A 15,951-nucleotide genomic window follows, 5' to 3' on the forward strand; every position below is an offset into this window, starting at 1 on the left:
GTAAACTAGCATCTGCAGTTCCTTGTGTCTCTGCCAAGATTGTGTTCAGTTTATTTGTTTTGTTTATCGCTGTGAGGAGTGGGCCGGCGGGTAGGGGAGGGACCGTGGGTATTGCCTCCAGCGCCTTCAAGGTCGGCTGCAGGAGGTTCCCCTGGGACACAGATATTGAGAGGGACGGACGTCTGTTGGCGGGCCGAGCTGATCGAAGGTGACGGAGGAGGCCCTGCAGCAGTCTGGGCCGGGCTGACCTGGATCAGGAGCCGCGCCAGAACATCGAGAACGTGGACCGGGGACTTTGCACTTTTTTGTAAACGGTGCCAAATAATGGCAACCCGTGCACGAGCGATCGATGCAAAACGAATTTCAACGTGCAGTGCATACGTGAGAATAAAACACCAAAGAGCGGAGAAGGTTCCAGAAACAGTGAAGGACCAGCAATTAATTTTCAGGCTAGAGCTGTGTGTAATGTGAGGGGAACCTGCAGGTGGTGGTGTTTCCCTGCACTGCCTCCCACGCCATACACAACGGAAGGGATCGCAGGCGAGGCAGGTGGTGTCATAAATGCAGAGGTCAGTAAATGCAGTGCACTTTGTGTAGAAAAAAAAAACACAAATTGCTGGAAGAACTCAGCGGGCCAGTCAGCAGCTGTGGTGATAAAAGGACAGAAGGCGTTTGAGGTCGGAACCCTTCTTCTGTCTGAGGAAAGGTCCCAACTGGAAGCATTGTCTGCCCTTTTCCCTCCACAGATGCTCCCAGACCTGCTGAGTTCCTCTCACGCTGTTTTGTGCTCACGAGTCCAGCATCTGCAGTCCCTTGTATCTCGAGTATATTTAGTAGATAGCAAAACCATATCAAAACCAGAGCTTTTTTTAACCTGAAACTGCTTCCTGGATTTCATTCCACCCATCTTATAGTTAACACACATGCCTTCAGTTGGATTACTTTCAGCTTTATAACAAAATATAACATTAGAAATGCATGGGCTCCAAATATCCAATCGTTAAAAATACTTGCTTGAACAAGTCCAGTATACAGGATCTTCAACAGATACAATAATCTATAATAAGGAGTGACACAGAATTGTAAAATAGCAGCATTTTCCATATTCCCTTAATTTCAGACTTTTAACATGATCAGTGTTTTGTTTTTTTTACAGATTTGGACTCAAGAGTATTTTTTTCAAATATGATTCCGAATGAAGCAATTAGCCCTCAGCTCAATCCTGTTGATCCGTGTCCATTCCAGTCCTCCAGCGGCCAGAAGTGTTCGACACAGACATCGTGGGCCGAAGGGCCTGTTCTGTGTTGCACTGTTCTATGCTCTATGCATGGTCCATAAAACAAATTGTCATCGTGTCTGGCACAGACATCGTGGGCCAAAGGGCCTGTTCCTGTGCCGTATTGTATTGTTTTATGCTCTATGCACCCAGCAGAAAATAACAAATGGCTTCACCTCCAGAGTTTGGGGAGGGGGTGGTCTGCACAAGTCTACAGTCGAAACCCACACACGTGAGTTGAGGCTGGTGAGTAATAGCTGCCTTTGTTAAACCGTTCATGCTTCCATTTGCTTTGAAAGTTCTATCTTTTCCACCATCGCTGGTCGATGACTAGTCTTAGTCTCCAACGTTGAGTACAAGATCCTGTCTTGCATGGAAAGCTCGGTGGGTCCGTGTGACTGGTGCCACCATAGCGGCCGAGACCCTTCCCCATCGCCGGTAAGCAGGTGCCCGGCACACAGTGCCATCTCCCAGGGGGGAGAAGGGCTCACTTTTTCTCCTTGAGCTTGGCAGATCTGCCAGGCTTCATCACGATGGCGACATCGCCTCCCTCCGCCTCTTCCTCCACCTTCTTCAGCTTGGCTCTGCTCTTGACGGCGGAGAAGGTCAGCGAGGCCTTCTTGAACTCCAGCGGGAAGATGCCCAGGTCTCCGTCGAAGCGGTTCTTTGCCACCTGCAGGGAACGTTTCCCCTGTCCCGAGACTAGCTTCCGGTCCTGTAGGATCAGCACGTTGTCTGCCTCTTGGCTAGCCTGCGGGAAGAGGTCGGGTGGAGGGTGGGATGGAAGCAAAGTGACCAAGAAATGAGAATCTTACACCTCCTCATCCCTCCCTCCCTCCTACAGCAAACTGTGCGGCATGCTGCTCGTGTTACGTCTACTTTTTAAGGCATAGATAGGCAACCTCTTGATTAGAACGGGTATCAAGGGTTATGGGGAGTAGGCAGGAAAATGGCATGAGGAGGCAGAGATCAGCCATGATTAAATGGTGGAGTAGACTCGATGGACAGAATGGCTTAATTCTACTCCTATAACTTAGCTTGTAAACTAGTTCAGAGGTTTATTAGTCATAGTCTTAATGGTGTGGATTGGGGTAGAGGGGGCCTCACCAACACACTGGAGAGAGCAAGCCCTGCCCTCTTGCAATCACAGTCAACAATTGGCTTATCCCTGCCCGAGATCATCTTTTGTTGACCCTGATTTATCCTGGTCTTTTCTTGCTTTAAGCCCCCACAATCAGTCTGAAGGAGGGACCATGTGCATGTTCTCCAGAGATGCTGCCTGACCCATTGAGTTACTCCAGCAATTTGTGTCTAACTTTGGTATAAACCATAATCTGCAGTTCCTTTTCATTACATTTATTATATTAAACTTTCCTTGCCTCGTTTTAAGGAAGCATTGTGGACGGATGGACAGAGGGACGGACAGACCGGGGGGGGTGGTTCAACACAGGCGTGAAGATAGGGTAGGGACAGCATGGGGCACAGGAAGCATCATTCACCATCCCAGCCCCGTCGCAGCATAGACTTGCCTTGGCCGTTCCAAAGATGGAAGCCGTTTGCAGATCCTTGTCATCTTCCTGCTTCCTCGGGTGGATGACCAGGGTCACGTGGCAGCCGTTATCCGTGGCAAACTTCCGGAACATTCCAATGCTGTAATCCTGCGCGGAGAACCTGAAGCGTGCGGGAATGGTTCAGTTTTACTGGGGTTGCGTGGCTAAGGAACCAAGTCTTCTACCGATCCAATTGGACTTGGGGAAGATTCGGGTCAATCCTTTTGTTTCATTAGGATTTGCGAGGCTCACCGTAAGTCATAGGAGCAGAAATAGGCCATTCGGCCCATTGAGTCTACACCACAGTTCAATCATGGCTCATCTATTTTTCCCTCTCAACCACATTCTCCTGCCTTCTTCCTGTCACCAATGGCACTGTTCCTGATCAACAACCTATCAATCTCAGTTTCAAAAATGCCCATTGACTTGGCCTCCACAGCCGTCTGTGACAATTAATTCCCTAGATTCACCACCCTCTGAATAAAGAAACTCCTACTCATCTCCACTCTTTGAACCCACCGAACACCATTTATGCTGTCATCCTGATTAGATGGTGCAGAGAGATACAGCATAGAGAGGTCCGCACTGGATCTCCCGGTTGTTAGCTGTTCTATCTCCCCTTCCCATTCCTGTACTGACCTCTCTGTCCTGGGCCTCCTCCATTGCCAGAGTGGGGCTACACGCAAACTGGAGGAACAGCACCTCATATTCCGCTTTGATTTCTTAAAACCCAAAGGTAGGGAACGTTGAATTCTCTGACACAAACGCCCTACCCTACCCTGCCTTCACTAAAGGTTCTCCTCCACTAAAGTTAGCGGTGAATTTCCCCACTTTAGCTAACTACAAAACCTATCCCCCTTTTTCTCTACCACCCCCCTTACTCCCCCTCCCCGGCCCTGTGCCCACCTGGATCCGCACCTATCTCTCATCTCCCCTTCCGCCTACATTCCTTCCTCTAGCTTCACAATTTGCACCTCTTCGATCCTTTTGTCTCACAATTTCTGTTTGTTCATCTCTAGTCTTTGTTCAACCGACTGCCTATCAAAAACTCTCCACACCGATATCCACCAGGCTTTGACTTGCCCCTCCTCTCTTCCCTGCTAAGCTACTCCAGCACCTTGTTATGTGTCCCCCCCCAACACAGCGACACACAGTGCGGCTGTAGAGTTGCTGCCTTACAGAAGCAGGGACCTGGGTTTGATCCCGACTACGGGTGCTGTCTGTATGGAGATCGTACGTTCGCCCTTGCAGGTTGTCTCCGATTGCTCCGGTTTCCTCCCACACTAAAAAAGACTTACAGGTTTGTAGATCAATTGGCTTCAGCAAAATAGTAAATTGTCCCGAGTGTAGGATAGTACGTGTACTGGGTGATCACTGGTCTCAGTGGGCCGAAGGGCCTGTTTCCACACTGTATCTCTAAAGTCTAAAGTAAAGTCTATATTTACTGCCCTTTCACTGAGTGAGGCTTTTGCTTTAATAATGGGAGGCAGGAAGCAGAAAAGGGAAGCACTCGGACACAAGAGGAGAAAGAAAGAAAAGGAAATAAACAGAGAAGAAGAGACGGGAGGTTTCTTAAATGTGCATATTTTAATGCTAGGAGCATTGTAAGAAAGGTGGATGAGCTTAGAGTCTGGATAGACACCTGGAAGTATGATGTTGTGGCGATCAGTGAAACATGGTTGCAGGAGGGCTGTGATTGGAAACTAAATATTCCAGGATTTCGTTGCTTCAGGTGTGATAGAATTGGAGGGGCAAGAGGTGGTGGTGTTGCATTGCTAGTCAGGGAAGATATTACAGCAGTGCTTTGGCAGGATAGATTGGAGGGCTCATCTAGGGAGGCTATTTGGGTGGAACTGAGAAGTGGGAAAGGTGTAGCAACACTTATAGGGGTGTATTATAGACCGCCAAATGGGGAACGAGAATTGGAAGAGCAAGTATGTAAGGAGATAGCAGATATTAGTAGTAAGCACAAGGTAGTGATTGTGGGAGATTTCAACTTTCCACACATAGACTGGGAAACACATTCTGTAAATGGGCTGGACGGTTTGGAGTTTGTAAAATGTGTGCAGGATAGTTTTTTGCAGCAATACATAGAGGTACCTACTAGAGGAGGGGCAGTGCTGGACCTCCTGTTAGGAAATGAGACGGGACAGGTGGCGGAGGTATGCGTTGGGGAGCACTTCGGGTCCAGTGATCACAATACCATTAGTTTCAATATCATTATGGAGAAGGTCAGAACTGGACCTAGGGTTGAGATTTTTGATTGGAGAAAGGCTAACTTTGATGAGATGCGAGATGATTTAAAAGGAGTGGACTGGGACATTTTGTTTTATGGGAAAGATGTAGAAGAGAAATGGTGGACATTTAAAGGGGAAATTTTAAGAGTACAGAATCTTTATGTTCCTGTTCGGTTGAAAGGAAACAGTAAAAATTGGAAAGAGCCCTGGTTTTCAAGGGAAATTGGACATCTTGTTCGTAAAAAGAGGGAGATCTACAATAATTATAGGCAGCATGAAGTAAACGAGGTGCTTGTGGAGTATAAGGAATGTAAAAAGAATCTTAAGAAATAAATTAGAAAAGCTAAAAGAAGATATGAGGTTGCTTTGGCAAGTAAGGTGAAAGTAAATCCAAAGGGTTTCTACAGCTATATTAATAGCAAAAGGATAACGAGGGATAAAATTGGTCCATTGGAGAAACAGAGTGGGCAGCTATCTGCAGAGCCAAAAGAGATGGGGGAGATATTGAACAATTTCTTTTCTTCAGTATTCACCAAGGAGAAGGATATTGAATTATGTGAGGTAAGGGAAACGAGTAGAGTAGTTATGGATACTATGAGTTTCAAAGTAAAATAAGTACTGACACTTTTGAAAAATATAAAAGTGGATAAGTCTCCAGGTCCTGACAGGATATTCCCTAGGACATTGAGGGAAGTTAGTGTAGAAATAGCCGGGGCTATGACAGAAATATTTCAAATGTCATTAGAAACGGGAATAGTCCCCGAGGATTGGCGTACTGCGCATGTTGTTCCATTGTTTAAAAAGGGTTCTAAGAGTAAACCTAGCAATTATAGACCTGTTAGTTTGACTTCAGTGGTGGGCAAATTAATGGAAAAGATACTTAGAGATAATATATATAAGCATCTGGATAAACAGGGTCTGATTAGGAACAGTCAACATGGATTTGTGCCTGGAAGGTCATGTTTGACTAATCTTCTTGAATTTTTTGAAGAGGTTACTAGGGAAATTGACGAGGGTAAAGCAGTGGATGTTGTCTATATGGACTTTAGCAAGGCCTTTGACAAGGTTCCTCATGGAAGGTTGGTTAAGAAGGTTAAACTGTTGGGTATAAATGCAGGAATAGCAAGATGGATTCAGCAGTGGCTGAATGGGAGAAGCCAGAGGGTAATGGTGGATGGCTGTTTGTCGGGTTGGAGGCAGGTGACTAGTGGGGTGCCTCAGGGATCTGTGTTGGGTCCTTTGTTGTTTGTCATGTACATCAATGATCTGGATGAAGGGGTGGTAAATTGGATTAGTAAGTATGCAGATGATACCAAGATAGGGGGTGTTGTGGATAATGAAGTGGATTTCCAAAGTCTACAGAGTGATTTAGGCCATTTGGAAAAATGGGCTGAAAGATGGCAGATGGAGTTTAATGCTGATAAATGTGAGGTGTTACACCTTGGCAGGACAAATCAAAATAGGACGTACATGATAAATGGTAGGGAATTGAAGAATACAGTTGAACAGAGGGATCTGGGAATAACCGTGCATAGTTCCTTGAAGGTGGAATCTCATATAGATAGGGTGGTAAAGAAAGCTTTTGGTATGCTAGCCTTTATAAATCAGAGCATTGAGTATAGAAGCTGGGATGTAATGTTAAAATTGTACAAGGCATTGGTGAGACCAAATCTGGAGTATGGTGTACAATTTTGGTCGCCCAATTATAGGAAGGATGTCAACAAAATAGAGAGAGTACAGAGGAGATTTACTAGAATGTTGCCTGGGTTTCAACAACTAAGTTACAGAGATAGGTTGAATAAGTTAGGTCTTTATTCTCTGGAGCGCAGAAGGTTAAGGGGGGGACTTGATAGAGATCTTTAAAATGATGAGAGGGATAGACAGAGTTGATGTGATCAAGCTTTTCCCTTTGAGAATAGGGAAGATTCAAACAAGAGGACATGACTTCAGAATTAAGGGACATAAGTTTAGGGGTAACATGAGGGGGAACTTCTTTACTCAGAGAGTGGTAGCGGTGTGGAATGAGCTTCCAGTGGAAGTGGTGGAGGCAGCTTCGTTGGTATCATTTAAAAATAAATTGGATAGGCATATGGATGAGAAGGGAATGGAGGGTTATGGTATGAGTGCAGGCAGGTGGGACTAAGGGAAAAAAATTGTTCGGCACGGACTTGTAGGGCCGAGATGACCTGTTTCCGTGCCGTAATTGTTATATGGTTATATGGTTATATGGAGAGGTGAAATATCAGAGCAGAAAGCCCAGTGAAAGAGTGGGCATGTGGTTGCTAGGCATGGAAGTCCACAGTAAGATCTACATTTATTTCCGTTAAGGTGAACATCAGGGATGCAGCCGGTCGAGGAGACAACTCCTTTCTCAAGCTTTACTGGAAAGGGCCACACTGAGTCGGAGTCATTGCGAGCACAATACAGCCTACGTTTCAATTAAAAGATGAAATTACTTGTCAATGGAGAAGTACTCGTGGCCCATCATGAACTGTAGGTTATCGATAACGACGTGGGTGATATCGTACATGTAGACAGCGTGCTGCATTGTATCAATGACGGACCTGTATGGCAAAGAGAAGCACTCAGTTAATCAGTCAGTGGGCACAGTGACAAACCAACACACATGAACTACATGGACTTGGGGGCATTGGCTTTGTCTTTTTGCACTATTATTGTCTGTCTATTTTTTATGGGTATGTATGCGAGTGTATGTTTAGTTTAGAGGCACGGTGCGGAAACAGGCCCTTCGGCCCAGCGTGTCCGCGCCTACCAGCGATCAGAGCACACTAGCAATATCCTACACACCAGGGACAATTTACAATATTTTTACCAAGCCAATTAGCCTACAAACCTGTACGTGTTTGGAGTGTGGGAGGAAACGGGAGCTCTGGGAGGAAACTCAAGCGGTCACAGGGAGAAGGTGCAAACTCCACGTTGACAGCACCCGAGGTCAGGATCGAACCCGGGCTTGTGTGTCTGTGAGGCGGCAGCTCTACCGCTGCGCCACTGTGCCGCCCTGTCACACGGTGCAATATTACCTGCTGTCACTACCCTGTGCTGCCTAAGCGTGGGTTTGGAGGGAGTAAGAATTCATTCGGGTAGTAGAAACAAGGAACTGCAGATGCTGATTTACACAAAAGGACACAAAGTTGCAGGATTAACTCAGTGGATCAGGCAGCATCTCTGGAGAACATGGATAAGTGATGTTTTGAGTCGCGATTCTTTACTGGAGTCTGAAGAAGGGTACTGACTCGAAACGTCACCTATCCACGTTCTCCAGAGACGCTGCCTGACCCACTGAGTTACTCCAGCACTTGAGGCTCGAGACTGCAGATGCTGAAATCTTGAGCAAGGCACAAAGTGCTGGAGTAATTCGGTGGGTCAGGCAGCATCTGTGAAGAGAAATGGAAGGACAACGTTTCAGGTCGGGACCCACTTCACTCCTTATCTCACAGATTTTTATCTACTACTTAACACTGGGCTTTGTCACCCATCTGCCAAATAAGGTCACGCTCACAAGTTATAGGAGTAGAATTAGGCCATTCGGCCCATCAAATCTACTCTGGCATTCAATCATGTCTGATCTCTGCCACCTAATGCCATTTTCCTGCCTTCTCCCCATAACTCTTGACACCCAGTCAAATCAAGAACTTTATCTCTGCCCCAAAAATATCCACTGACTTGGCCTCCGCAGCTCTCTGTGGCAATGAGTTCCAGATTAACTACCCTCTGACTAAAGAAGTTCCAAATCACCAGTTTTTAAAAGAGTGCCCTTTAATTCTGAGGCTATGACCTCTGGTCCTAGACTCTCCCACCAGTGGAAACATCCTTTCCACATCCACTCTATCTATGCCTTTCATTATTCAGTAAGTTTCAATGAGGTCCCCCCTCAACCTTCTAAACTCCAGCGAGTAGAGACCCAGTGCTGTAAAAACACTCATCATATGCTAACCCACTCATTCCTGGAATCATTCTTGTAAACCTCCTCTGGACCCTCACCAGAGCCAGCACATCCTTCCTCAGATACGGGGCCCAGATTTGCTCACAGTACTCCAAATGCGGCCTGACCAGCACCTTATAGAGCTTCAGCATCACATCTCTGTTTTTGTATTACAGCCCTCTTGATATAAATGCTATCATTGAATTTGCCTTCCTTAATACTGATTCGACTTGCAAATTAACATTTTGGTAGCCCTGCACCAGCACTTCCAAGTCCCTTTTGCACCTCCAATTTATGGATTTTCTCTCCATTTAGAAAATAATCTATGCCTTTATTCTTATTACCAAAATGGATGACTCCGCACTTTGCTATACTGATTTTCATCTGCAACTTCTCTGCCCACTATTCAAACCTGTCCAAGTCCTTCCGCAGAGTCCTTGCTTCCTCTACACTGCCTGCCCCTCCACCTATCTTAGCATCATCTGCAAACTTGGCCACAAAGCCGCCAATCCCCTTATCCAAATCATTCATATACAACGCGAGGAGAAACGACCCCAGCACTGACCCTTGCGGAACTCCACTCGTCACTGGTGACTCCAGTTCCCCATCGCCGTATCCACCCATCACTCGCCAAGCTTTCACCTCCCATCTCTTTCAGCTTTCTCCCCCCCCCCCCCCCCCCCCCCAAAACAATTAATCTGAAGAAGGGTTCCAAACCGAATCGTCACCCCAATATGGAATAGTGCAGGCCTTTCGGCCCATCCAGTCTGTGCTGACCACAAAAGCAAATTCAAACTGCACATCTACCGCTGCCTCACAGTGCCAAAAACCTGGTTTCCATCCTGACCTCGAGTGTTGTCTAGGTGGAGTTTGCATGTTCTCCCTGTGACCGCGTGGGATTCCTCCCACGTCTCAAAGACGGGCCGGTTTGTAGGCTAATCGGTCCACTGTAAATGATAGTGTATGGGGAGTGAATGAGAAAGTGGGATAACATAGAACTTGTTTCAATGGGTGGTCAATGGTTGGCGTGACAAAGGGCCTGTTTCCATGCTATAGCTCTAAACTAAACTACTTGTACAGGGTCCATCCCTCCATTCACTGCATATCCATGTGCCTATCTAAAACTGTCTCTTTTTGTAAACTAGTTCCTTGCTTCTGCATTTCACTGTACTTCATTACAAGTGACAATAATAAACCTAAACCTCTGTTTACAAGTTCGTAGTTTGTTGAATATATATATTGCTGAAAGTGGTGTCACAGGTAGATAGGGTGATCAAAACGTATTTTGGCACATTGAACTTCATCAGTCAGAGTATTGAGTATAGAAGTTGGGAGGTCATGTTGCAGCTGTATAAGACGTATTTAGAACATTGTGTTCAGTTCTGGGCACCGTGTTACAGGAAAGATGTCCAGGACTCCAGGGCTTGAGCTATAGGTATAAGGAGAGGTTGAGCAGGCTAGGACTCTATTCCTTAGAACGCAGGAGGACGAGGGGTGATCTTCCAGAGGTGTACAAATTCATGAGAGGAATAAATCAGGTAAACAGAATTTCTTGCCCAGAGTTGGGGAAATTGATAACCAGAGCACACAGGTTTAAGGTGAGGGGGTAAAGATCTAATACAAAACCGAGGGGGTAACCTTTTCCCACAAAGAGTAGAGAGCGTATAGAACGAGCTGCCAGAAGAGGTAGTTGAGGCAGGTACTATCGCAATGTTTAAGGAACATTTAGACAGGTACATGGATAGGACACGTTTGGAGTCATATGGGCCCAGCACAGGCAGGAGGGACTAGTGTAGATGGGGCATGTTTGCCGGTGTGGGCAAGTTGGGCCGTATGACTCTAACAAGACCCCCCCGCCCCCAGAGCAAAGCCTTGAGTTATTACTCTCTCTACACATCACAACGCAAGAAGCCGCCATTAGCGGTAACGTGGTTGCTGCCAGGTACTTCACTTGATGCTCTGTTGTCCGTGGAAGGTCATGAAGAACAGGGGCAGGCTCTCGAACTTGTCCGCCCACTGGTCGTAGCTGTCCAGCTGGTCATCCAGCCGCTGCATGGCAAACTGAGTCAGCATGATCTTGGCCAGCCTCACGTTGCTGATCTCAAAGCTGCCCCACAGGGTGTTCACCCCCTGCATACACAGGTCCAGCGTGCACTCGCTGATGAAGGTCGTCTTCCCGCTGCCCGTCGGACCTGCGGGCAGGAGCAAAGCAGCAGGTTAGGATGTAGGCCCGATTGCCATGGTTACCCTAGGCCTTCCCTGGTGCAAGCAGAGAGCCCCCCTGGTGGAGTTGATTGGAGTCTTGGTAAATAGGTAAAAGCGCCCAAATGGGCCGCACTCCCACCTTTTTTAGTTTAGTTTTGTTTAGAAATACATCGTGGAAACGGGCCCTTCAGCCCACAGAATCCACACCCGGCACAGCGGTAGAGTTGCTGCCACACATAGAAACATAGATAATAGGTGAAGGAGTAGGCCATTTGGCCCTTCGAGCCTGCACCGCCATTCAATATGATCATGGCTGATCATCCAACTCAGTATCCTGTACCTGTACCACTTCCTACACACCAGGGGCAACTGAGAGACCAATTAACTTGACATCCTATTGTGTTTAAGAAGGAACTGCAGATGCTGGAAAATCTGAGGTACACAAAAAAGCTGGAGAAACTCAGCGGGTGCAGCAGCATCTATGGACGAAGGAAATAGGCAACGTTTCGGGCCAAAACCCTTCTTCAGAACTTAACATCCTATATGTCTTTGGAATGTGGGAGGTCACACAGGATAAACACCACGCAGACAGCACCCAAGGTCAGGATTGAACTTTTGGATCAATCCCCTCAGCACTGTGTGTAATAAAGAACTACAGATGCTGGTTTAAATCGAAGGTAGACACAAAATGCTGGAGTAACCCAGCAAGACAGGCAGCATCTCTGGAGAGAAGGAATCGGTGACATTTTGGGTCGAGACCCTTCAGAAGAAGAACAACGTCACCCATTCCTTTTCTCCAGTGATGCTGCCTGTCCCCTTCAGCACTGTTTTTTTTTGCTTGGGATCCCAGTATCTACAACTTCTGGTATGGCCAATTTCAACACCGCAACATATAGAAACAAGGAACTGCGAATGCTTGTTTACCAAGGAATGACAAAGTACTGGTGTAACGCAGCAGGTCAGGTAGTTTCCCTGGAGTACATGGACAGATGACTTTTCGGGTCAGGACTCATCTTAAGAGGAATAGATCAGGTAAAAGCGTAGAGTCTTTTGTCCAGAACAGGGAGCCAGAAGACATAGGTCTAACGTAAAGGTGGCAAGATTTACTGGGAACCTGTGGGGCAACTTTATTTACACAAAGGGTGGAAGGTATATGGAAGAGGCTGCCGGAGGAGGAAGTTGATGCAGGTACTATCACAACACTTGTGTAACATTTAGACACATACATGGATAGGACAGGTTTAGAGGGATATGGGCCAAACGTAGGCAGGTGGGACTTGTGTAGATGGGGCAGAGTGAGCAAGTTGGGCCGAAGGACCTATTTTCACGCTGTATGACTTTAAGACACGTTACGTCGCCTATCCATGTTCTCCAGGGATGCTGCCTGACCCATTGAGTTACTCCAGTCTCTTTTCTTCAGTACAGTAAGCTCCTGCGAATAAATGAGGGCCACCCCGGGTGATCTGAGGCCAGGGGGAATGTAGTACCTGTGAACACGGTCAGCTCGCCCTTGCGGTGTCCTTTGAGTAGCTTGTTGAGATCGGGGAACCGGCGCCACTTGATGCCGGAGACTTGCTCGGCGTTGGCGAGTTCCCCGAACACGTCGTCCCGGAGCTGCCGGAAGGAGATGATGGACTTGTGTCCGGCAGGGACCGCGGCCTTCACGATCTTGCCCAGGTTGAGCCCGCCGGCCAGGGCTTCGAGGGGGCAGGGCTGCCCCTCGCCCGGGCGCACCAGGTGGCAGCGCTTGACATTGAGCTTTCGGGCGAAGAGCTTGGAGGCCTCCCAGGACAGCAAGTCGCTACCCAGCCACAGGACCACCTTGCGGAACTGCTCCAGGTAGGGCAGAAGGGCAGGGGGCAGGCAGCTCACTCCGCGAGGCAAGGAGACGCAGGGCAGGCCGGTGGCGCTGACAACCGCTAGGCAGTCGGTCTCATTGCTGGTCAGGACCAGCATGGTGTCCTTCCGCGTCAACAGATGCAACCCGAAGAGGTCGTAGTAATTCCCAGCCTTCGGCAAGATGGCCGCCACGTAGTCGACCCGGTGGCCATCTTGTTCTGCCGAGATCAGCTTCAACCCTCTCAGGCTTGAGTCCCTCCAGCTAAACCACGGGAACACCAAACTCCTGGCCGGCTTGAAGTACTTGACGCAGAGGTTCTTCAGCGTCTGGTTGTTGACCTTTGAGATGCCGAACGCGGCCTTGACCAGCTGGGTCTCCTCGTCCTCCATAGTGGCGAAGGCGGAGGATTGGCTCCAGATCTGCTGCACCTCCCTCAGGTCCATCTCCTGCTTGCGGAGCTCCCAGTTGCTCTCAGGCACCTTTAGCAGGACGTCGGGGCCCAGGTTCTGCCGCCCTTCCTTCTGCATCACCTCCAGGCAATCCTGGAAGTCCTCCCAGCTGCCTTCCAGCAGGGTGTCTTTGCAGAGGAATTGGCCGGTGGTCTTGTCAACGAAGAGGGTGAAGGTGTCCTTCTCAGCCTTGACCGAGTCCAAGGCCTTGCCGGCGAAGAGGCTGGGGACGTGGAGGCAGCTGTAGCCGTCGTGGAAGGGGACGCCCTTGGCTCGGAGGTACTGGCGGATTTGCGTTACGGTGACCGGCAAGGAAGCGGAGTCGGAGTCCGGGTCAGGCTCAGATCCCTTGGGCTCAGCCCTGGTGGTGCGGAAGCGGAGCGAAGAGGCGGTGCCGAGGGGTGCTACTGACTGGGCGCGTCCCCGGTGGACGGTGAACTCTGCCGCAGCGCCAGGCCTCAGCCAGAGGGATATTCCTCCCGGGAGCCGAGGCACCACACCACGGGCCCGACCGCACAAGCACAGCATGGCGACTGTTGAGGAAAGAAAGGACAAGGAGTCAAACGAGAGAGAACGACAGAGGACCGTGCTTCAAAGGGTGAGAATTGTGGACGCAGCCCAGACCATCACACAAACTAACCTCCCTTCCATTCCCATCTTCTTTCAGTCTGAATAAGGATCCCGACTCGAAGCGTCACCCATTACTTTTCTCCAGAGATGCGGAGCTGTCCCGCTGTTACTCCAGCATTTTGCCTCTATCTTCGGTGCACACCAGTATCTGCAGTTCCTTTCTATTCCCAATCCTCTGACTGATGATGAAGGCCAATGTGCTGAAAGCCTTTTTGACTACCCTATCCATCTGTGACGCCACATTTAAGGAACTGTGTACCTGCACTCCTAGATCCCTCTGCTCTACAACACTCCGCAGAACCCTACCATTCCTGTGTAAGTAAGTACACATGTTGAGTGATAAATATGAACTGCAGATGCTAGTTTACCAAAGATAAACACAACGTTTCTGGAGTAACTCATAGGGTCAGACAGCATCTCTATAGAACATGGATAGGTGAAGGTCCCAACCCAAAACGTTACCTATTCAAAAATCACCAAAGAGGCACTGGAGAGCGGAGCTGTCTACCATGTGTAGATCATGTGATAGTACAATTAAGCCATTCGGCCCATCAAGTCTACTCCGCCATTCAATCATGGCTGATCTATCTCTCTCTCCTAACCCCATTCTCCTGCCTTCTCCCCATAACCTCCGACATCCGTACTAATCAAGAATATATCAATTTCTGCCTTAAATGTATCCACGAACTTTGCCTCCACAGCCTTCTGTGGCAAATAATTCACCTCCCTCTGTGTAACGGCGTACAACTATTTTTTTAATCTATGTCACTGAAGAAAAATGCAGCTTAATTTCAAGAACCGTTGGTTGCTCATTAATGCGCGCTTTTCACATAACACCTACACTTCCCCGAGCTAAAGCAAAGGAAGGGGATTAATGGAGGGTGTAAGAAGGAAATGCAGATGCTGGTTTAAACCGAATTGTGGAGGGGTTGTGTGAATGGGGAAGGGAGGACTGATGTTTGGACAATATTGCATTGAGTTCTGATTACACGAGCAAGAGGCAAGATTACACTAAGCGATGCAAACGTTGATTTACATAGCTCGGCTAAATAAAGAGTAAACATTTGTCACATGCAGCGGATATCGTTCACAATTAAATTCCTATTTGCTGCTACTTTACGGGCACGCACACAGCACAATGCGAATGCAGTGAGGCCGAAGATACACGTTGTTGCCGTTAATACATCCATGCACTACATTCAAGCGGGCAAACCCAGCAATGTGCTTTCGATGGGCACCTTTGCACTGTGATGGAAACTTATTCATTAACCTTTTTTTCAGGATAAATAACAAAAGCATTACTTTGGAGGAAAGCATGTTAGCAGTGAGCGGGAGGAGGGGAAACGGATTGCAGGAGGCTCGTAGGCCGAGCCATTTGATGCCTTTGCAAGAGCGGTTGGCCGCTATCTATTGCACCGTATTTCAGGATGCGAGTGAACGATATGCACCGAGTTAGAGTCATGCTTCGATGTGTTTGCAGCGCAGGCACTGCTGCCGGTTAGGTGGAAGGGAGACGGGGGGGGGGGGGGGTTGCTGGAGACGTGAAGCAGGTCAGCACCGGGGGCGGGAGAACCGTGGCCCGGGACCGCCGCCACTTACCGCACGTGCGCCCGGACAACCAAAGATCTTAGAGCGGAGCAAAGATCCTATAGCGGAGCGATCTTTGGAGCGGGGCTCCGCTCTAAGATCTTTGCGGACAACGGCGCGGGAGGGGGCGGGACCTCCAGGGGACGGAGCGCCTGCCAGTCACGGCGTTGTCCGGGGCAACTGCCGCGCTGGTCGCTCCGCCGGGGGAGGGGCTTCCTCCAGTCGCTGTGTGAC

General features: G+C 48.5%; 1 protein-coding gene across 1 annotated transcript; it reads right to left on the reverse strand.

Annotated features, from left to right (window-relative positions):
• Positions 1 to 928: 928 nt before the first annotated feature.
• Positions 929 to 15,755, reverse strand: twnk (twinkle mtDNA helicase). Its single transcript, XM_033034024.1, has 6 exons — positions 15,730 to 15,755; positions 12,699 to 14,033; positions 10,958 to 11,198; positions 7,520 to 7,627; positions 2,806 to 2,947; positions 929 to 2,027 (listed from the first exon to the last, which is right to left on the reverse strand). Exons 2-6 carry the CDS (start codon positions 14,026 to 14,028, stop codon positions 1,764 to 1,766), a joined length of 2,085 nt encoding a protein of 694 aa, XP_032889915.1. The 5' UTR covers positions 14,029 to 14,033; positions 15,730 to 15,755; the 3' UTR covers positions 929 to 1,763.
• Positions 15,756 to 15,951: the final 196 nt, after the last annotated feature.

This window comes from Amblyraja radiata, chromosome 15 (genome assembly GCF_010909765.2).
Source record: "Amblyraja radiata isolate CabotCenter1 chromosome 15, sAmbRad1.1.pri, whole genome shotgun sequence".
Taxonomy (NCBI): domain Eukaryota; kingdom Metazoa; phylum Chordata; class Chondrichthyes; order Rajiformes; family Rajidae; genus Amblyraja; species Amblyraja radiata.

Coding starts and splice junctions, on each gene's coding strand:
- twnk (XM_033034024.1), bottom strand. CDS start 14,028: ATGCTGTGCTTGTGCGGTCGGGCCCGTGGTGTGGTGCCTCGGCTCCCG. Junction 11,199..12,698: donor CGAGCTGACCGTGTTCACAG/GTACTACATTCC, acceptor TCCTGCCCGCAG/GTCCGACGGGCAGCGGGAAG. Junction 7,628..10,957: donor CACGGACAACAGAGCATCAA/GTGAAGTACCTG, acceptor TTTGCCATACAG/GTCCGTCATTGATACAATGC.